Below are 22,691 nucleotides of genomic sequence, written 5' to 3'. Positions count from 1 at the left end.
CAATGTAAGGCTCGTACCCACAACCTTGAGATTAAAAGTCTAATGCTCTACTGACTGAGCTAACTGGGCTTCTACTGGTTCAGTACTGTTATTAAATATGTAGACAAAGCTCTAAGAAGCAGTAAAGTTGAACATTTGACTAGCACCATTGACAACAAAATAGCTGGATTAACCATCGAAGTACATATTAAAAATGCAAGAAAATATAAAGGTCTAAATAAGGCATGGATGACGATGGGGATAGAGAATGCTTGTAAAAAGAAAAACATTTTATACAAAAGGTGAGCTATGACTAAAACTAAACAAAATATCCCACAAAATGAACTACCGCCCAATGTGAGACTCGAACCCACGACCCTGAAATTAAAAGTCTAATGCTCTACCGACTGAGCTAACCAGGTTTCTACTGATTCTGTACTGTTCTTAAATATGTAGACAAAGCTATGACAAAGACTAGACAAAATATCGCACAAAAGATATAACCTCCGAATGTGGGGCTCAAACCCACTACCCTGAGATTAAGAGTCGTATGCTCTACCAACTGAGCTAACAGGTCTCCTACCATTTCCGTACTTTTTTCAAATATGTAGACAAAGCTATGACATAGACTAGACAAAATGTCCCACAAAACAAACAACCTCCCAATGTGGGGCTCAAACACAGGACCCAGAGATTAAGAGTTTTATGCTTTACCGACTGAGTGAAATGGACTTTTACCAATTCAATACTGTTTTTAAATATATAGACAAAGCTATGACATAGACTAGACAAAATGTCCCACAAAACAAACAACCTCCCAATGTGGGGCTCAAACCCAGGACCCTGAGATTAAGAGTCTAATGCTTTACCGACTGAAATAAATGGGTTTCTTTCTACTGGTTCAGTATTGTTTTTAAATACGTAGGCAAAGTATCCCACAAACCAAACAACCTCCCAATGTGGTACTCGAACCAACAACCCTGAGATTAAGAGTCAAATGTTCTACCGACTGAGCCAATTGGGTTTTTGCTGGCTCAGTACTGTTTTTAAATATGTAGACAAAGCTATGACAAAGACTAGATCAAATATCCCACAAAACAACCTCCCAAAGTGGGCCTCGAATTTACAACCCTGAGATTAAGAGTCAAATGTTCTACCGACTGAGCTAACTGGGCTTCTACTGGTTCAGTGCTGTTTTTAAATATGTAGACAAAGCTATGACAAAGACGACAAAAAATCCCACAAAACAAACAACCTCCCAATGTGGGTCTTGAAACCACAAAACTGAGATTAAGAGTCTTACGCTATACCGACTGAATTAACTGGGCTTCTACCGCTTCAGTACTCTTTTTAAATATGTAGCCCAAGCTATGACAAAGACTAGACAAAATATCCCACAAAACAAACAACCTCCCAATGTGGGGCTCGAACCCAGGACCCAGAGATTAAGAATCTTATGCTTTGCTGTCTGAGCTACTAATGGCTCAGTACTGTTTTTAAATATGTAGACAAAGCTATGACAAAGACGACAAAATATCCCACAAAACAAATATCCTCTCAATGTGGGGCTCAAGCCACGACCCTGAGATCCAGAGTCTAATGCCTTACCGACTGAGCTAATACTGGTGCAGTACTGTTTTTAAATATGTAGACAAAGCTCTAAGAAGCAGTAAAATTGAACATTTGACTAACACCATTGACAATATAATACAATGTTTAACCATTGAAATACATATTAAAAATGACAGAAAATATAAAGGTCTAAATAAAGCATGGATGACAAAGGGAATAGAGAATGCATGTAAAAAGAAAAACATTTTATACAAAAGATTACCCCTCCTTGAGTCATCACCTTATCGTGGTGGAGGGGTTTGCGTGTCCCAATGAGCCTGGGAGCTATGTTGTCCGGGGCTTCATGCCCCTGGTAGGGCCACCCTAGGCAAACAGGTCCTAGGTGAGGGACCAGACAAACCATGGCTCAAACGACCCCAATGATGAACACAAACCTTGGATCTTCGTTTCCCTTGCCCGGATGCGGGTCACCGGGGCCCCCCTCTGCAGCTAGGCCTGGAGGTGGGGCTCGAAGGCGAGCGTCTGGTGGCCGGGCCTATACCCATGGGGACCGGCCGGGCACAGCCCGAAAAGGCAACGTGGGTCCCCCTTCCCATGGGCTCACCACCGGTGGAAGGGGCCAAAGGGGTCGGGTGCGCAGTGAGTTGGGTGGCAGCCAAAGGCGGGGGCCTTGGCGGTCCGACCCCCAGCTACAGATCTAGCTCTGGGGACATGGAATGTCACCTCTCTGACAGGAAAGGAGCTCGAGCTGGTGTGCGAGGCTGAGAAGTTCCGACTAGATATAGTCGGACTCACCTCCACACACGACTTGGGTTCTGGTACCAATCCTCTTGAGAAGGGCTGGACCCTCTTCCACTCTGGAGTTGCCCACGGTGAGAGGTGCAGAGCAGGTGTGGACATACTCATTGCGCCCCAGCTAGCCGCCTGTACGTTGGGGTTTACACCGGTGAATGAGAGGGTAGCCTCCCTCCGCCTTCGGGTGGGGGGACGGGTCATGACTGTTTTTGTGCTTATGCACCGAACAGCAGCTCAGAGTACCCACCCTTTCTGGAGTCCTTGGAGGGTGTGCTGGAGAGCGCACCCCCTGGGGACTCCCTCGTTCTACTGGGGGACTTCAAAGCTCACGTGGGTAATGACAGTGAGACCTGGAGGGGCGTGATTGGGAGGAATGGCCCCCCCAATCGAAACCCGAGTGGTGTTTTGTTATTGGACTTCTGTGCTCGCCACGGACTGTCCATAACGAACACCATGTTCAAGCACAAGAGTGTCCATATGTGCACCTGGCACCAGGACACCCTAGGCCGTAGATCGATGATCGACTTTGTAGTCGTGTCATCGGACTTGCGGCCGTATGTGTTGGACACTCGGGTTAAGAGAGGGGCGGAGCTGTCAACTGATCACCACCTGGTGGTGTGTTGGCTCCGATGGCGGGGTAAGATGCCGGTCCAACCAGGTAAGCTCAAATGTACTGTGAGGGTCTGCTGGGAACGTCTGGCAGAACCCCCTGTCAGAAAGAGTTTCAACGCCCATCTCCGGCAGAGCTTCTCCATTGTCCCGGGGGAGGCGGGGGACATTGAGTCCGAGTGGACCATGTTCCGCGCTTCAATTGTTGAGGCGGCCAATCGGAGCTGTGGCCGTAAGGTGGTTGGTGCCTGTCGTGGCGGCAATCCTTGAATCCGCTGGTGGACACCAGCGGTAAGGGATGCCGTCAAGCTGAAGAAGGAGTCCTATCGGGCCTTTTTGGCCTGTGGGACTCCGGAGGCTGCTGACGGGTACCGGCTGGCCAAGCGGAATGCGGCTTTGGCGGTCGCTGAGGCAAAAACTCGGACATGGGAGGAGTTCGGTGAGGCCATGGAAAACGACTTCCGGACGGCTTCGGGGAAATTCTGGTCCACCATCCGGCGTCTCAGGAGAGGAAAGCAGTGCACCGTTAACACTGTGTATAGTGGAGACGGGGTGCTGTTGACCTCGACTCGGGACGTCGTGAACCGGTGGGGAGAGTACTTCGAAGACCTCCTCAATTCCACCAACACGCCTTCCTTTGAGGAAGCAGGGTCTGGGGACTCTGAGGTGGGCTCCCCTATCTCTGGGGTCGAAGTCACCGAGGTGGTTGGAAAGCTTCTCGGTGGCAGGGCCTCGGGGGTGGATGAGATCCGCCCGGAGTTCCTAAAGGCTCTGGATGTTGTGGGGCTGTCGTGGTTGACATGTCTCTGCAGCATCGCGTGGACATCGGGGACGGTGCCTTTGGATTGGCAGACCGGGGTGGTGGTTCCCCTTTTTAATAAGGGGGACCGGAGGGTGTGTTCCAACTTTAGAGGGATCACACTCCTCAGCCTCCCAGGTAAGGTCTATTCAGGGGTGCTGGAGAGGAGGGTCCGTCGGGAGGTCGAATCTCAGATCCAGGAGGAGCAGTGTGGTTTTCGTCCCGGCCGTGGAACAGTGGACCAGCTCTACACCCTCAGCACGGTCCTCGAGGGTGCGTGGGAATTCGCCCAACCAGTCCACATGTGCTTTGTGGACTTGGAGAAGGCGTTTGACCGTGTCCCGTGCTTCGGGAGTATGGGTTACCGAGCCCCCTGATACGGGCTATTCGGTCCCTGTACGACCGATGTCAGAGTCTGGTGCGCATTGCCGGCAGTAAGTCGAATTTGTTTCCTGTGAGGTTTGGACTCCGCCAAGGTTGCCCTTTGTCACCGATTCTGTTCAAAACTTTTATGGACAGAATTTCTAGGCGTAGCCGAGGCGTTGAGGGGGTCCGGTTTGGTGGCCTCAGCATTGCATCTCTGCTTTTTGCAGATGATGTGGTGCTGTTGGCTTCTTCAAGCCGTGACCTCCAGCTCTCACTGGAGCGGTTCGCAGCCGAGTGTGAAGCGGTTGGGATGAGGATCAGCACCTCCAAATCCGAGACCATGGTCCTCAGTCGGAAAAGGGTGGAGTGCCCTCTCCGGGTCGGGGAGGAGGTCCTGCCCCAAGTGGAGGAGTTCAAGTATTTTGGGGTCTTGTTCACGAGTGAGGGTAGGTTAGAGCGGGAGATCGACAGGCGGATCGGTGCAGCGTCTGCAGTGATGCGGACGCTGTATCTGTCCGTTGTGGTGAAGAAGGAGCTGAGCCGAAAGGCAAAGCTCTCGATTTACCGGTCGATCTACGTTCCTGCCCTCACCTATGGTCACGAGCTATGGGTCGTGACCGAAAGAACAAGATCCCGGATACAAGCGGCCGAAATGAGTTTCCTCCGCAGGGTAGCCGGGCTCTCCCTTAGAGATAGGGTGAGAAGTTCGGTCATCCGAGAGGGACTCAGCGTCGAGTCGCTGCTCCTCCACGTTGAGAGGAACCAGTTGAGGTGGCTCGGGCATCTGGTTCGGATGCCTCCTGGACGCCTCCCTGGGGAGGTGTTCCGGGCATGTCCTACCGGCAGGAGGCCCCGGGGACGACCCAGGACACACTGGAGAGACTATGTCTCTCGGCTGTCCTGGGAACGCCTTGGGGTTCCGTCAGATGAGCTGGCTGAAGTGGCTGGGGAGAGGGAAGTCTGGGCTTCCCTGCTAAAGCTGCTGCCCCCGCGACCCGACCCCGGATAAGCGGAAGAAGACGGACGGACGGACAAAAGATTTATTAAATTTGGAACTATGACAAGGACTCGACAGAATATATTATCAACCAATGTGTGGCTCGAACCCACGACACTGAGATTAAGAGTCTAAAGCTCTACCGACTGAACTAACTGGCGTCTACTGGTTCAGTACTGTTTTTAAATATGTAGCCAAAGCTATGACAAAGACGAGACAAAATACCCCACAAAACAAATAACCTCCGAATGGGGGGCTCGAACCCAGGACCTCGAGATTAAGAGTCTTATGCTCTACCGACTGAGCTAACAGTGATTTTACCATTTCAGCACTGTTTTCAAATATGTAGACAAAACAATGACAAAAACTAGACAAAATATCCCACAAAAGAAACAACCTCCCAATGTTGGGCTCGAACCCACAACCCTAAGATTAAATGTCGATTGCTCTATTAACTGAGCTAACCAGGATTTTACCAGCTCAGTACTGTTTTTAAATATGTAGACAAAGCTCTAAGAAGCAGTAAAATTGATCATTTGACTACATTAAAGCATGCGCTGGTTATCAGAGGCTATTGCAGCTAATGCTGCTAACCTAAACGCTGTCAGATAGGCTAATGTTAATCTATGCCAGCAGAGGCAGCTATGCTAATTTAAGGCTTTGACATTGTTAATCCGTGTAGTCCGGTGGTAGATTTCATCATCTTCCCATAGCCTAGTTTGTAAATTATTAGCAAAGAAAATTAGCATGTGGGTGGTACATACTGTACATTTACCAAACTGTGACATCACAATTCATCAGAATTCAAAACCACACACATTCAGATGTTTTTTTGTTTTGTTTTTTGGAATAGGTACCTAACAAAATATTGCTTATAGATTTCACAGTATTCATGCCTCAATGTGTATACAAGCAACTTATAAGTCTTTCCCTTTTAATAGTTTCCTTTAATATGGACAATTAAATTGAACATAGCAATAAATGTGTGGATGTTTTGCACTTTCCAACAACACAACAATCAATGAATGAATGTCTTCATTCTGCTACTTGCGTCTCCCCTAAAATCATGATCTAAAAGCGACGTCGAACTAATGTTACATGCGGTATAACTGGTCGCGACAATTTAAAAAAATATAAAATAATAATAATAATAATAATAATAATAATAAAAAATAATACTATATAAATATATATATATATATTTTTTAATTACTTTTTTTTTTAATCTACTTGGGTGGTGGCCAGTTTACTCGGGTGGCCCGCCCAAGTATTAACATGGTGTGGGAAACACTGTCTTTGGTTTGATTGGTTTGGTTTGGCTATTGATTGAATTAAAAATCAAATATCTGAAAACAAACAGCGCTGATGTTCAAGAAAGCTTCTTATGCGTGAAGAAATCACAGGCAGCATGGTAGTACAACATGACAAACAGTTTAGAAACAGTTAAAAAGTTTATGTCCTGACCCAGAAAAATGCCAGTGACGCAAAACAGACAGGTGTGACAATTAATCATTTTACTGTACAACTCAAGAATGGCTTCCGAGCTGATTCAATTCAGTTTCAGGTATTGAAAAGAAAATCGTTGCCACCCACTGTAAACAAATGAATCGGCGAAAAGTCCTGCAATGATGACAGACAGCATCATATACAGTATACTGTACTTTCATATTAACTACCATATTTCTTCCAAAAGTGACTTACGTCTACAGGGGGATTTAGTTCCTCAAGTGGCTATATTAGTGGACTCATCTGGGGAGAGACATGTATTCCTTGAAGTGGACAACATGGTGATGATAAGAGTGACTCTTGAAAGAAATGCGGTAAATAAGGAGTCATCTATTTAGGGAGAGGCATTCATTTTTTCAATAGGCCGACAAGCCCAGTGACTTAGGTGTTTATTAGAGTGGAGGCTACGGATTGAGGAAATCGGGTTTAAAAAAATTGGTATTTATTTGGGGAGAGGTGTTTATTTCTCAAAGTGGCCCATATATCCGGTGATATTACAATGGAGGCAACTCCATCATTTGAGGAAATGCTGTAAAAAGAAAAAGAAAAGAGCCATTTATTTGGAAAAGGTGTTTATTTTTTCAATAGGCCGACAAGCCCAGTGACTAAGATGTCTATTAAAGTGATGCCTACTATTTGAGGAAATCGGGTTAAAAAAAAGTGGCATGTATTTAGGGAGAGGTGTTTATTTCTTAAAGTGGCCCATATATCCGGACATATTACAATGGAGGCAACTACATTATTTGAGGAAATGCTATAAAAAAAGAAAAAAAAGGAGGCACCTGTTTGTGCAGAGGCTTTTATTTGTTCAAACCGGCCGATGCACCTGGCAACTATGTAAACCATTTTTCCACTATTTGAGGAAATAAGGTACAAAAAATTTGATGCCTAATTGTGTAACAATGACTTTTCCGCAGCTTTCCTCACAATTTGTGAAAATATTTAAAGAAGGATATGTTCACAATCTGTACATGGTCATATTTAATTTATTAAAAAAAACATGTAAAGTATAATTCCAGACAGACAGCAGTAGCTAGAAGACAATAAGCGTTCTGGGGAAAGCAAAATAAAACGGCCGCTGGAGGCAAGAATAGAATGGAAAATATCATCTGACAGAGAATAGGGAAAAATAAACTGGGTTTCAAAGTAATCTGTTGGTATCAGCGGTATACACAGACAGATGAAATGGTTCTTAACTTTCATTTTTGGCAGATGAAAACCACATCTTGAAGTGAAGCAAACATACAAATTAAAACAATCCTTTAAAAAAATATTTACACTGAATACAAGTATCGCATTGCATCATCCAAGCCCGAGCTCCGAGCCACCTCTTTTCATCGCATAGCAGAGTTCATACACTAGGTACGTGAAAGAAAATGAAATGATCCGAGTTGGATGCTTTCCAACCCCCCAAATAAAATAGTGGCAAGTCAAGAGAGATTCCAGTTTGTCTTTTTTTTGCATCCAGTTCCAACCTAGAGGCAGGGAAGAAGAACGTTTAGAGGTTGTCTCCAGGCTGGTACTGAGGCTCGGTGGCTGTGAAGTAGTCCTCCAAGAAGGCCTGCAGGTACTCGAAGGTGGGCCGCTCCTCTGCGTCTTTCTTCCAGCACTGCAGCATTAGCTCATGCAGGGAGATGGGGCAGTCCTGGGGGCACGGCATCCTGTAGCCTCGATCCACCTGCTCCAGCACCTCACGGTTGTTCATGCCTGGAACGCATGGGCAGAGGCATGACAATTTTTTTTTTTAAGTACAATGGACATGCAAATGTAATACTCTGCCTTTTCTTTGGATTTTGTGTCTTTTAAAAAAAAAATATCTGACTTGAAGTAAGTTTAAGTTAAAGTTAAGTAATGTTATTATTCCGTATTGGAGCCATTTTTATATTGTACTGTGATAATGCATCCAGTCCACTAGTGTCACTGTGTGCTATAGTGCTTTGTAGTATTTACAGTAGGTACCCACATTTTTTTTGCGCAATAAGAGGTATACAGTGAACACCCGCATATTTGCATCAGCTAATTTAGCATACCTTCCGTTATTTGCTAAAAATCTTGTCTAGTCACCGATTTGGGTGCTCAGGTCAAAGCAGAAAAAATATTTCCTAATCTAGGGGTAAGCATGCTGAGCACAATAAAATGTAGCTGGCGGAGCGAGTCAAAGTTGGCCCGATGTTTACCGTCCAGTTTAGGGACAGTCCACAAATGACATAATTCCCCCTAGAATATTTAATTTGTGGACGGTCCCTAACTTTTACTCGCTATGGGGCGGCTGATATCGCCCTCATCATCGGCCACTGTTTTATCTCCACTTATATGGCAGATACCACCATACTTAATGCAGGGGTCAGCAACCTTTACTTTCAAACGAGCCAAAAAAATAACCACAATTCTTTGGAGTTTTGAACATTATGATGAACAATATGCAGCATCCAATACTTTCAGATTCACTTTCTTCTACATTTCGTCTTCCGTTTTTGGATTTTTTTGTGTGCGTAATTTTTCTGACTTAATTTTTCATATATATTTTTTTTAGACTTTTCTGTCAGATTTCTGACATTCTGGGCAGGTTTATGAACGTACTGTCTAATGGTTATCTCCTTCCTTTTTTGGACATTTTATGGATATTTTTTGACATCTGTTTGTACCTTTTCTGGCAATTTGTGGACATTTTATGGTATTTTTGGGGATTTCTTCTTTTGTTTTTGGACATTTTATAGTTCAGTTTTGAATGTTTTCTTGTCAGTCTTTTAAAAAAAATAATTTACTGACTTTTTTGGGGGGCAAATCAAAAAAATATTTTATGGTAATTTTCTGACTTTCTTCTTTTGTTTTTAGACATTTTAGGGTTATTTTTTGAATGTTTTCTTTTCTGCCTTTTTAAAAATAAATTTTCTGACTTTTTGGTCCAATTTTTTGTACATTATATGGTAATTTTCTGCTTTTCCTTTTCTTTTTTTATGATCACTTTTTCGACATGTTTAAGGATTTAAAAACAAACTGTTTCATCTACCTTTCATCTTTTTTTGACAACTTACAAAATTTGACTATTTTTTGAATATTTAATTATTCTTTAAAAAAAAATCTTAATCAATTAATTAAAAAAATATTTTATCTAAAAATTTCAAATATATATTAATTTCTCCAATAAAAAAAAAAAAAAGAAACTCACAGGGAGCCACAGGGACCAAAGAGCCACATGTGGCTTCCGAGCCGCAGGTTGCAAACCCCTGACCTAATGCAAAAATATCCCTAAAATGTACTATAAAATCATAATAGCTCAACATAAATTGACAATTTTTTCAGGAAAGAGTTGAAATAACATTTCACAGACTAGCTGGTAAGTTTAAAAAAAATTGTGTAATGCTTTAAAGTTTTTCCTTAAGTGTTTCTGTGATTTCTGTTGTACATTTTCCTGTCCAGTGCTTCCAGAAGCCAACCATTATAGAGGGCCATAAAATGTTCACAGATTTTCACTATTTGCAGCAGGGACCTGTGCCTCGGACCCTATAAAGACTTCACTGTATTATCTTAACTCTGAAGCTTTTCAATAAAGAGTTTACCCACATAAAATGACCAGAAAGAAGCTAATCCCTTAGCCCAGTTGCATCCTAACTCTCCGCCCCTTTGCCTTTAGCACAAGTCATTTTCAGATCCATCTGGATCCTCAGCCTCTCATGTCCCTTTTTTTCCGGGCTGAAATTGAAGTTGTCCCACAGGCAAACAGCAGTAATGAAGTGTTATCTCACATTTTGGGGAAACAAAGATTACCCAACCATTAAAAAACCTTTTACGCTCATAAAACGGCATGCGGGGGCCGGAGGCTGTCAAAAAACAAACAAACAAAAAAAGCAGGCTGTTTTTCGTTAACAACTCTGGTTCAAATTCTTCCGATTTCAAATCTGAGTATGGCTCACCCGGGTAAGGCACTCGACCCTTGGTGACCAGCTCTGTCAGCAAGATGCCAAACGACCACACGTCTGACTTGATGGTGAACTTCCCGTACAGTGCAGCCTCCGGGGCCGTCCACTTGATGGGGAACTTTGCTCCTGCATGGATGACATCAGCAGTTTTGTTTTGTGCAGCTGAAGCTCGAGTCAATTGATGACCTTGAGTCCATGGATGAAGGAAGGAGATATGAAGACCCACCTTGCCGAGCCGTGTATTCGTTGTCTTCGATGAGTCTGGCGAGGCCAAAGTCAGCGATCTTGCACACCAGGTTATCTCCCACCAGGATGTTGGCAGAGCGCAGGTCTCTGTGGATGTAATTCATCCTCTCTATGTAAGCCATACCTGCTGCCACCTGGAGCATGACACAGCATTAAACATCAGCTAACAGCTAGGTTCAAACAAGATATGTCGATGGTTCGCATTTTGACAGTTTGATGTAAATTCCTTGTAAATGTATCTTATGCATAAGCTTTAGTTAAATGTTGGAGAGTTGCGGTCCGGCTGTACTTCGTGGTACTGTCAATGACACACATCACGCCTCTTATTTTTCCATTAAGAGCTGACTTCTCAAGGGGTTCCATATCTGTGCCCTTGAAGTTGATTGCCCTGATTAGAAACATGCGTCCTAGTTAGTATATGCATCAGTCAAGTGGATTTTTATCTTGGAGTCAGTCCGAAAATCGTCTCTTACACAGCAAGTTTTTTTTTATGCAAGAGTATACAGAAAGCTTTGATGCAGCTTCTGACATGAAGAGGTGGCTTAAAGCAATGGTAAGTTATTCCAAAAAACGGCCAGCAGGTGGCAGCAGAGTATAAGAGATCAACTGGGGCCATGTTGCAACAAGCTCTTTTTCCCAGTGTTTTCACCGGGGAATGTGGATATTGATGAAACTTAGCTATATTGTAATGCTAATTGCCGCAAAACAGAAACAGATACAAATATACTTTTTTCCTGATGAAAGAAGAGACTAAACTTTCATTTGGTAGGGTCCATGTTTGTATAGCAATAGAACACAATATTTTGTGGGCCTTGCAAAATCTGTCAAAATCCAGTAAAACAATCGGGAGTGAAGGGGGTTGCTTCAGTGAAAATGGCTGGAAGTGAAACGTTATCTTGTGAACGTAAAACATTGTCTCTACAGTTTATAAAGGTCTTGTTGATGATGGCAACTGTTTGATTTAGGTCACCAGATGACGATGTATTTCTGAAAGGAAAAGTGTTGATGAAACAACTGAAGATGAGAGATGAAATATATATCACCGGCATCCCACAACTGATTATGTGTATTTTAGCGCAAAAGGGGTGTTTGTGTTTAAATCGTTTGTAATGTGTGGTTGTTGGTAGAAATTGAGACTCACAACATACCTGCGCAGCCATATCTACAAGGTTAGGCAACTTCAAGCTCCGCCCTTCTCCATCCTTCAAAAAGTCCAGTAGACTTCCTACAGGGCAATAATATTTTAAAATATCCACCAATACTGGTAAAACATAATTCATGTCAAGAGAAACTTCCAAACAAAATAAAAAACAGGCTATTATGTAGAATTGCAGCAAAAACTGGTTGCAACTAATAAGCAGTGTAGCGCAACATAATTATGTTTATCTTTAACACTGCTCAGGGACCTCAGTTTTTTAAGTAGGTGCTGCTGTTTTTGTTAGCAACAGAGTTCCAGATGGGCTTTGCAGTTAACTATTTAACTGTATAAAGCCAAACGTGTCATATCAAACGCAAGACATTTTGAGCCCTCTATTTCATGAGTATAATATTTTTTTCTCAACCATTAAATCCCTGACATATATGATCTGACACATGTATTGCACAGATAATCCATTAGAGGGCAGTATCACCCCAAAATGTTCTTTCTGATTTTTGGAAATACTAATATGTTTGATATGTTTATTATTATATTTTTAACAGTTATAAATGTACGAATTTAAAGCATTGTGATCGGGTGTATCAAATATGACACAAATCAAAAGTCAAGTTGATTTTCGCAAAAAAACAATAGTTTTTTTGTTCAAAAGGACCAATAAATACTGTATTTACAAAGAATCGGAATTTTCTCTTATATATTTCATGATTCAGGCTTTATAGGGTTAAAGAGGAAGTCAACCAAAAACTTTTCTTCACAATAATATGTTTTATGTGGGCTCACTAGTCTAAACACGGAATTGTAATGGAATATAAATTAAGCAGCAAAATCCATACATTTTTATCCCTCTCAGGGGGCAGCCATTTTGCACTACTCAGATTCATTAGTGACATTAAAATAAACAAGTTCACCAGCATGCTATTATACAGTATTTGAACAAATGGCCCCAATTCCCTTTGTGGTAAATGTCCATAAGTACAATAACCATGGAAACTTTTTTAAATCCATCCTTTGGTGCAGAGTGCAAGTGAGTGTTTATGTGAGCATTCATGTACCTTTGCACATGTACTCGGTGACGATGTAAATAGGCTCCTCTGACACGACAGCGTACAGCTGCACCAGCTTGTCATGGCGGAGTTTTTTCATGATCTGAGCCTCCTCCAGGAAGGACTCGGGGGACATGGTTCCAGGCTTCAGAGTCTTCACTGCTACCTTTGTGGTGCCATTCCATGTTCCTGTCACCATGCACATATGCAAGCATCGGTGCACCGTTACCATATTTAATACCTCAGAGTCACACTGTTTAACCACAGATGATTTGTTAGGCATGCAAAAAAAGAATATTTTTGTAGTACAGACACTTGATGTACTACAAAAGTCATGCCACACAGCATGAGATCAGGAGGCGCTATGAGAATCAGATCATCTTTACTTCTCATGCACACAGCTTGAGCAGATGGATAATTAATTGGATAAAAGATTTAGAAGGTACTTTGATTTGAAATGGATTTGAAAAGCCATCAGTAGAATCCAGGGAGGATTGGAGAGCCACAATGCGCCAACACGGGAGCAGATAATCCTTCATAGGATGATTAACAAGAACAAGCCTGTAAGCTCCTAAATGTGGGCATGCCAGTTGCTCTAATATAACATGAGTGTGGCACTGCTGTCAGCTAACATGAATTGTATAACCAAATATGGACCACTGTCATAGTTCTACTGATCTCATACTGTGAGAGGACTGATTCAAAGGGAGGACAGAGACCATCAACTAGCATGCTTGAAATGTTGTAGGTAAGCCCAAATATGAAAGTGGTGCCGACTTTTTGGGAAGACGGGTCCATCGGCTTGGTAAAGAAAGAAGCTAGGTGCCATCTGGGAAAAGCCCAAATCCTAGCATCTGTCCAGCTGGAAAGAACACATAGCCTACTAGTCTGCAGATGGAACTAAATATCTATGCTGTTACATTTAATTCAATAAATAAACAATAAACATAAACAACAGAAAATGCTTATAAAAAAACAAACTAAATGACCCAATTAGGCATGAAAAAAATTTCACCATTAATTCAAATATTTTGTTCTTACATAAAAATTCTGACTGTATTGTGAAACTTAGGTTTTTACGCAAACACCATTAATACTTAAAGGGTCTTCCTTTTGGGCTGGCGAGAGCATGTGTTTGCTGTGCTAACGTTAGCTCACAAGCCTAGGGCATAGAATATATTGTATCAGCTATAAAAAATATGCTGAACTATGCTGTTCATCATTGTAACGAACAATGCTGACGACCAGCATACACTTAACATAGCTGTTAAAACTACCAAAGTTGAATATCTACTCTAATTAGCTAAACAGCATTATATTAGCGTCGCACTTTCCTCTTCTCAAATAGTAGTTTCCCCCACTTAATTAGCACAGTGTGTTGAATAAAACACCCTTATTCTCTATCGCTAGAACAAATGTTATTTTTTAAGCAGTAATATCCTCACAGGTGCTAAATTATTCTTAATAGCTGCCATAAAGCCATTGAAATAGCGTTAGCATGCTAACATGTCAGTTTTATGTATCAATTTTCTATGTGGCTTTTCCTTGTTTCAGCCGTGGCTGAGCAGGGGTCTCTCCCAGCTAGTTGTGCAAAAGGTGGGTTATGCCCCAGCTTGGTCGCTAGTCATTCGCAGTAGCTAATTTCTAATATGTAGCATTTTTATATTAGCCACATAGTGAAAAGCTACAGGCAAAAAGATCAGCTTCAATGTAGCACACACTGCCATGGAATTTACTTAAAGAAAACATGCTTCATTAATAAAGCAAGACTTGATACTGAATATCATATTTATTATTGTAAATGGTTATTCAGTTATGGTGTAAACAAAATTAAAATCTCAGGGGCATCCTAATGCTTTTATCTTCAATGATAAACAAAATCGTTTTCTAATCTGACAAAAAGAGTTAAAAGGCTTCAAGGGAATCTTCTTTTTAAATTTCCGGGCGAAAAGGCAAACACAGACGATAGTGTAATATTCTTGCTTGGGGGGTGGGTGGATGGGGGGATTGAACTCTTACCGGAAAAAACCTCAGCAAAACATCCTGTGCCCAGCTTTAAGTCCAATTCAAGTGCGCCTCTTCTGATCTCCCAGGCATCATGACTCAAGCCCACAGTGTCAGGAATGTAGTTCACACTCACGCCAGTTAATTTAAAGCACAAACCATCCGCACTCTCTACAGGGATGGGAGGGAAGGCATACAGGGTTAACTAGAGGGGGGAAATACATGCAGTTAAGGACGATGAAGGAGGCCATCTTTAGACTGATAAGACAGAGAAATGATCCCATTGAAGCCCCTGTTCTCCCAGACAATTGATTTGCTCATGTTTTGGGGTTTTCACGGTCCGAGTGTGGCCTCCTCCATGCAGCCCCATCTTCCGGAGGCGGCTGGATCCGTACCCATCCAGACTTCCCCAAACTGCCCATTCCCTAGACGCTTTATCAGCTGTAGTGACTCCCGTGGGATCTCCCACACATCTTTGGTTTTGACTGACAGGTCAGCGAGGCGGGGCATCCCTTTGTGGCAGGGAACCACCAAGCGACAGCAGAGACCGGCAGCTCGGTCTGCTCGAGCCACACAGCAACGCAGAAATAAGAGGAAAACATGTACAGAGAGTTGACAAGAGAAATCATTTTGAACTGCTGTTCAAGTGAATTCTACAGTGACGATAAATGTGGACAGAGTGCAGACTAAGCTGAAAATCAATTGCTTTAAATGGCCCTATGGGCTGTTTCTAGGTCATGTCACACTACAGACAGTAGGTGAGCTGCACCGTGGTTGAAACATGGCTTTACAAAAAGTACATACCGCCTTATTCTGAGAGAGTTACTGTATATACAAGGACAAAGGAATTGGGACAGTAATCTTTCTATGATATCTTGAAGAAAAACATTTGTCAGAGTTGGTGGGCTCTATATTTCAATAGTTAAAAACTGACGTGCTAATTTTTGTACTGACTCAAGCCTCGATATGGTTGTTTGGCAATTTGTTTCATGTCTGTGCCATACCACAATTTGGTGGCTGAAAGTAGACTAAACTTTAGGCCTGCTGGAACCAGGTTTAAGTATTGGCGCAGGTAGTGTAAGGTGTTTTTCATGACCTTGATCCAGGTGCAGGCAGACACATTCTGAACTTCACGGACATGTGAGGTGGATGTTATCGTATTTCGTTCAGCGTGTATCAAACACTTTCTCATTTAAAATCATTTAATTGAACACATTATTATTATTATTTTTATTATTTTTATTAGGGCTGGTATCAATTCTAATTTCATCAAGCAACTCAATATCGATTCACAAGAGTTCAGTTCGATTTAATTGAGATGTTTTCCGATTTGATTCACTTTAATTCAATTCAATCCGATATCAATTAATTATGGCATATCAATTCTTCTTAACTGATTTCCTCCCCAAAACGTGTAAAAACGGTCTATTCTAAATATTGCCATGGTCCCATAAACTTATTTATACGTTTTTTAATGCTTTTTTATGCTACAGCATACAGAAGGCTTTGATGCAGCCGCTGACCTGAAGAGGTCACATAAAGCAATGGTAGTTATTACAGAAAATGGCCAGCAGGTGGCATCAGAGTATAAGAGATCAACCAGGGCCATGTTACAACAAGCTCTTTTCCCCACTGTTTTAAACAGATTTGTGAATAATGATGAAACTTGGTTATATTCTAATGCTAATTGCTGCAAAATGGAAACAGATACAAATATTTTTTTTTCTGATGAAAGAAGAGACTCTAATCTTTCTTTTGGTATGTTCCATGTTTTTATAGCAATAGAACACAATATTCTGTGGGCCTTGCAAAATCAGTCAAAATCCAGTGTAACAGCCGGGAGTGAAGGGTGTTTCTTCAGTGAAGGCTGGGGGTGAATGAGTTAAATGTCAAGGACATGATAAAAACTCCACAAATATTAAATTTCAAAGTAAATGCTGCAGAGGCAGTAAGTGGTCAAATGATTTCGTTTTTAAGTGTTGCACATTGACATCAGTAAGGATGAGATGAAAATATTTCATAATCTAATGCAATAATTGTGAATATAAATTAACTCTTTCACTGCCACTGACGTTTAAAGACGTCAAGTAAAAACCTACGGAGCACTGCCAATGACGTCAAAAGACGTCATCCAATGATTTTTTTTTTTTTTTTTTTGAAACGGGTAGAGGAAACCCTTCCGCATGTCTGGTGAAAGTTTCCAGCCTGTCTGTTGTGCCTAATGACTATTTTTGGCCCCTAGAGGGCAGCGATGACTCTCTTTTGACAAGATCGGGTGGGCGTCAGTAGAGGCGGAGCTAGAGCGTCGAGCAGGAGATGAGAATGGAAGACAAAGGAAAAATGGCGGCCGGTCGCGAGGAGCTCACGCCCGAGCCGTTTTTTTCAAAGACCAAAAGCATCGCTGAAAGAGCACATTGTTGACGACCATGATCATCATCGATGATGAAGATGAGGGTGGTGACTCCGTGGTTGGGAAGCATTGACGCGGCAGTAGAAGACGTTAGATGGAGCTAGATGGAGGAGGGAACGGGCAATGGCGAGCGTTTGCAAGCAGCTCTACACTTACAAGACGAAAGGCATCGACCAACGCTAAAATAGTACATTGATGACGACGATGATCATCATCGATGATGATGAAGGTGAATCCGAGCTTGACGGCGAAATTGGAACCGCTGATGCGGCGGCTATGACGGTGTCGTAACGCGGAGCGCAACCGAGCACGCACAGGCGGACGTTCGATCGGACGACGGAGAGTGCCCCGAGTCCAATGCATATTCATCGGAGGAAGTGTGTACAGTCTGCTACTTGCTTTTTATTCCCCGGAAAAAAAGGCCGTCAAGAAAGTGTAACGTTTGCACGCAAAACGGACCAATGCGAAAGTGAAAGTAAACTGTTGTGCGAGTCCTGGCGTCTCCTTGCACGCAGGAGAGCGTTACAAAAAGGAAAAACTGTATTTGAAACATCCACATAATTGTAAGTAGTACCACAGTTGCACACATTTGTAAATAGTTTGCGAAATTGTTTTGTCAAATTGTTACACTGTTGATTGGAAATAAACGTATTTTGCAATCAAAAAACACTTTTTCATTGTTGGTGAAAGCGTTTTACAGAAGTAAAGCACTATTTAGGTGTTTGTGGCATCATACATGGACAAAAAGAAGTGTAAAATTCACTAGAGTGCATGAAATAACATCGTTTCACGAAAAGCTCTTTTTCTCCGTTTTTTGTTTCAAAACAGAGAATTTCGGTGAAAGTAACCATTTTCTATTGTTGATTACTGAAGAACGGAATAAGGTAGAAACAAACTTTTTTTTCTGATGAAAGATGAGAGTCCAATCTTTCATTTGGTAGTATGTGTGTTTCCATAGTCCAAACACAACATTTTCTGTGGACCTTGAAAGATCACTCAAAATGCTTAAATCGGCTGGCAGTGGGGACAACCCGTTTCTGAAAACGTCTGGCAGTGAAAGAGTTAAAAACATTCTGACTTGTCTTAAAGAACATTAAGCCAGGTCTTTCATAAATGTAAGAAAATACTTTTAAATCCATGTGAACAGTAATTTTCAAGAAAACAATACAATACAAAAAAAGAATTGTCCTTTAAAATTCTATTTTCTTTATAATTTATGGGGAAAAGAGATACATAAAATAATAGATTCGTGGTTTTATGAATCGATATCGGGCTTGAAAAGAAAAATCGATTCGATAACGATTATTCGATTTTTTAAACCCAGCCCTAATTATTATTATATTATTATTATGTTAAGAGTGTAACAAATTTTTTTTTCCCGTTCTAGTCCTACCACACACTGAATATTTGAATAAGAGGATTATCCGAATACTTTTGTCCCTATAGTGTATGTATGGGCGTATTCTCATAAAGCAAGTATGGGCTCCCTTTTAATGGTCTCTCAAGCTGCATATGCTATATGATAATGACGGTAATTAATGTTAAGCAATAATCTGAGTCTAAGAATGTATACGTAAGTAGTGGTTAAATATCAGGCCGGGGCTTTATGCAACATGAGAAGCCTGTTTAGGTGCCCGAGTGGTTCACCAGCTGCTTCCATTTCCATTAGCGCTGCTCAGCGTCACTTTAGCTGCTGATGCTGTCTCATGAAATTAAACGTCTTGCTTTTACTCCAGAGGAAGCTCTTGTGTTTGCTTGTTATCGATTAAACCAGTAGATTAGGGCCGTGTTTCCAAGCTGATAAGTGCAAAGACCCCCTCTCCTATCCTCATACAGGGATCCTCCTTCCTGATAAATCCCCAGGGTGTTTACATGGGGCAGTTAAGATGAGATAAAGGTCGAAGTTTCACCCATGAGGGTGCTTAGCCGGCCATCAAAGCCCATCTGGGCCAATTGCCTGCTAATTTTGGTGTTCGGTTCACTTTGGTGCCTGTCATAAAACCTGCCAATATGTGAACTGTATCCACAGCAAACAGCTTTTCCTCAAAATGTAGCAGCTTGAAAAGATGGAGCGGAATGATAACAATTTGATCTCAGTTGAATCAATTGCTCTCCATTAAAAGCTTTCTTTCCATTTCGGGGTTGGTCAGAACAAGACATTCGCTGTCACAGAGCAAACACTTGGCTCCCCCTGGGGGCACAATGCTTAGCTGGCCTAGAAAAAGAATGAATGATTTCAAAGAACAGGACCAATTGCACCCATTTTCATTGTGATATTTGAAGTGTACTGGCGCAAAGCCCCGATGAGGACTAATTATTACTAATTTTTCTAATTCCAGTTTTATTGATACAGTATGTCCAATTTCAAAGTTATATTAACTATTTCCGAATGAAAGAAATGCTCTTTCATGTAAGATATGCAAGAAAGCAGAAAAAGCCATAAAAGCAGAAGTGCTGTCACCTGTGTGCATCTAGTGATCATAAAGTATAGTGAGCAATTAATGTCCTGTGACAAACCATATCAAGAAAACCCCTGGTGCGGACCTGATTAGAAAACAGACTGGCTGCAGTGAGGGGGAGAGAGAACAGTGATAAATGAAAAAACAGTTCAATTATTCTCTTATTACAATATCAGTTATCATAACTCCAAGTACTACTGTGGCATGTTTATGGTTCAAGTTATTAAGTCAAATTACTACAACAGCTTCTTTACTGACTGCGTAGTAATGCAATTTTGAGTTAAATTTGACCAAACATGTTATTTATAGTAAACTCCATGCAAATTATATTTGATGTGCAACCATTAATCGACTACTTGATTATTAAATTAAATATTTTTGGATAACTGATTATTTAGAGACCTTGTTTACCTTGACCTCGTAACGTAACATTTTTTAGTAAAATGAGCCAAAATTTGTCTCACTGTTGGAAGTGTGATATCTAAGTCATTTCTGAATATTTCTTTTTACTTGCGACCACTCAAAATGTTCAGTGGCACCACACCTATACATACATATTTAGTTTTTATTTATGTTTTTGTTTTTGATGCCCTCTATGGACAATAAAAGCCATATTGTCCTAAGAGCACAACTAACTATCATCTGTATATCTATAAAAAACACATTCAAATTGGAATAATCACGCACGCGCGCACATACACTCATCACACACTCATAAGCGTGTGCACGTCACTGTTACTGCGTCCACACATGCTCACAGGTCTGAGCTCTCGATCCCAACCGTGCTTTCTTGTTTTGGTTTATGAATGGGGACATAGGAAGCACATAAAACAGCTCAACCAAAAATTATAATTAGCTCTCTAGCGCCATCTGGTGTATTATGGCTTTTATGACTCTAAAGTAAAAAAATCTGTTTAGTTGCCCCAGTGAAGGGATAAATTAGGTAATCGCGGGAAATGCACTATAACACATCAGGTGTACAGTGCATCTTAAAAAACATAAAAAAATTAAGATTTATAATGGGAGTCAATGGGCCAAAATGTTGACATTTTTCGCACGTTTACTACAAAAAAATTGTTTCCCACATATAATAATGACAATAATAATTTAGAAATTTTGGACGGTGCCCTTTTCAACTAACATGTTTTGGACAATTGGGTGCAATTTCAGCTCACTCAGTGATTTTTTTCATATGCTTTATATTTTATATTAATATTAATAAAAAACCAAAAGCCAAAAATTGGACAAATTCCTTAACAGGTTTGTCCAAATCCTCGGAATTTCCTCCTCTGAAGGGTAAATATTCTCAGATTTTGTCGTCCTCTATAAAAGAAGACTTGCTGATTTTGTGACATTTGGCGGACCAAACCAGTAACCAAAACATAATCTATTTATCAGGAATGGGCGAGTATTGATACCAGGTATAACGGCCTTATTTTCGGGGATCGATACTCACAATACCTATTTCGGCTGCCCTCTTGTTGCCAGTTACGATCAGGGACTACAAATTAAAAGTTAAAAGAATACATTTATATAGTCTTAAGGAAAAATGCTATTCTGGGATAAATAGGTATTTCATTTAAATTATCTGTCATTGTTTTTTTGGGGGAGAAATTGTATGTATCAAAAGTATCGGTACTTGGTATCGGTTTTGGCAACTTCTCATGAGTTGAGTACTTATACTGGTATTTACCATTAATATTTAAAGGGATGGAATTAAAAAAAAGTTTTTCTTTATCTGATTCATCCATTATTTATCAAAATAAACAACAGAATATTAAAATAATTGTTAGTTGAAGCCCTAAATCTTATTATTACCTATACTGTATTATTACGTAATCAGGTACAGTTCATCGTTTATCATCCAGATGTTAGACTGATCTTAAGACATCGTTCAATAACCCTTTATAAGGCGCTCATTAAAGTACTTAGGAGTTTTCATACTTTTAGTCATTTTAATACTTTTTGTCATAATACATATCATTCATATCCTTAAGTGACTAATAATAAGTTTGGAATCGTAAACATCCATCCTTATAGTGAGCTGAAGCTTATCCTAGCAGACTTTGGGTGAGAGGCGGGAAAAGCCCTGGAATCGCAGGCCAAATACTGACAAACAACAAAATGTGAGAAGCAATTTTCAAACTCATACAAAGAATCGTCATACCTGAATAGTGCTGAACTAGCTGCTGTAATGAGTCGAACTGAGCTCTGGTGGTGATGTAGTAGCCGCCGCTGTCCAGCTTGCGGATCTTATAATGCTTGACATGATCGCCTTTCACGTCATCCCAGTCCCGTATGGACAAGGAAAAGGCACCTGGGGAGGAGCGACTAGGTTTTTGTGGTTGAACTTTGTGGTGCTAATAATCAAAAATATTGATAATTTACCCTTTGTGGTTTCACTCTCCCGGATGAGGTAAGTACCCCGTGGGTTCCCAGTAGAGAGCAACTGTCTCTCGGCCTCTTTTCGGCCAAGTTTACCAAAGTACCAACTGTAATTAGAGGAGGAAGCATGTTAACCAAACAGCGGTACTAGAGGGAGAAAACTGAAACCTCACCTCAAGAAATTTTGAAAAGGTTAAATTCATGTGTAACATTTAAATCACCATAAACACAAATGATTAATTAACACAAGCATTTAGCACTGCAGGACAATACAGTAGCTGCCATTTTGTAAATAGGGATTTTAATCAGAGTTGGCAAATCCAGGTACAGAAAGTAAAAACCCTGCCATAGTTTGGCAAACTAGCCAGCTAACTAGCAGGTAAACGAGCACCTGTGGATAAAGGCAAACTGTAGCAGGGTTTTTACTTTCAGAAAGTAAAAA

At 41.3% G+C, this 22,691-nt stretch overlaps 1 protein-coding gene and 1 non-coding gene across 5 annotated transcripts in view; both read right to left on the bottom strand.

Moving 5' to 3' along the window:
• Positions 1 to 328: 328 nt before the first annotated feature.
• trnak-uuu (transfer RNA lysine (anticodon UUU)) lies at positions 329 to 401 on the bottom strand. Its single transcript has one exon. It is a non-coding gene; the product is annotated as a tRNA-Lys (tRNA).
• Positions 402 to 7,408: 7,007 nt separating this feature from the next.
• Positions 7,409 to 22,691, bottom strand: part of fynb (FYN proto-oncogene, Src family tyrosine kinase b) — an 86,334-nt gene continuing 71,051 nt past the window's right edge. For 2 of the 4 annotated variants that reach the window (XM_077552297.1, XM_077552298.1), the window contains 8 exons: positions 22,253 to 22,356; positions 22,032 to 22,181; positions 15,391 to 15,555; positions 13,001 to 13,180; positions 11,938 to 12,014; positions 10,770 to 10,923; positions 10,538 to 10,669; positions 7,409 to 8,330 (listed from right to left, as the gene is read on the bottom strand). In XM_077552297.1, coding sequence (XP_077408423.1) covers positions 8,122 to 8,330; positions 10,538 to 10,669; positions 10,770 to 10,923; positions 11,938 to 12,014; positions 13,001 to 13,180; positions 15,391 to 15,555; positions 22,032 to 22,181; positions 22,253 to 22,356 — 1,171 coding nt within the window. In that variant the 3' untranslated portion in view covers positions 7,409 to 8,121. Of the gene's footprint in view, positions 8,331 to 10,537; positions 10,670 to 10,769; positions 10,924 to 11,937; positions 12,015 to 13,000; positions 13,181 to 15,010; positions 15,167 to 15,390; positions 15,556 to 22,031; positions 22,182 to 22,252; positions 22,357 to 22,691 lie in introns of all 4 variants that reach the window. The other 2 variants (XM_077552299.1, XM_077552300.1) reach the window with 2 other exon arrangements.

The sequence above is a fragment of the Vanacampus margaritifer genome, chromosome 19 (assembly GCF_051991255.1).
Source record: "Vanacampus margaritifer isolate UIUO_Vmar chromosome 19, RoL_Vmar_1.0, whole genome shotgun sequence".
NCBI lineage: Eukaryota > Metazoa > Chordata > Actinopteri > Syngnathiformes > Syngnathidae > Vanacampus > Vanacampus margaritifer.
This window is presented reverse-complemented; position numbering and strand designations above follow the sequence as displayed.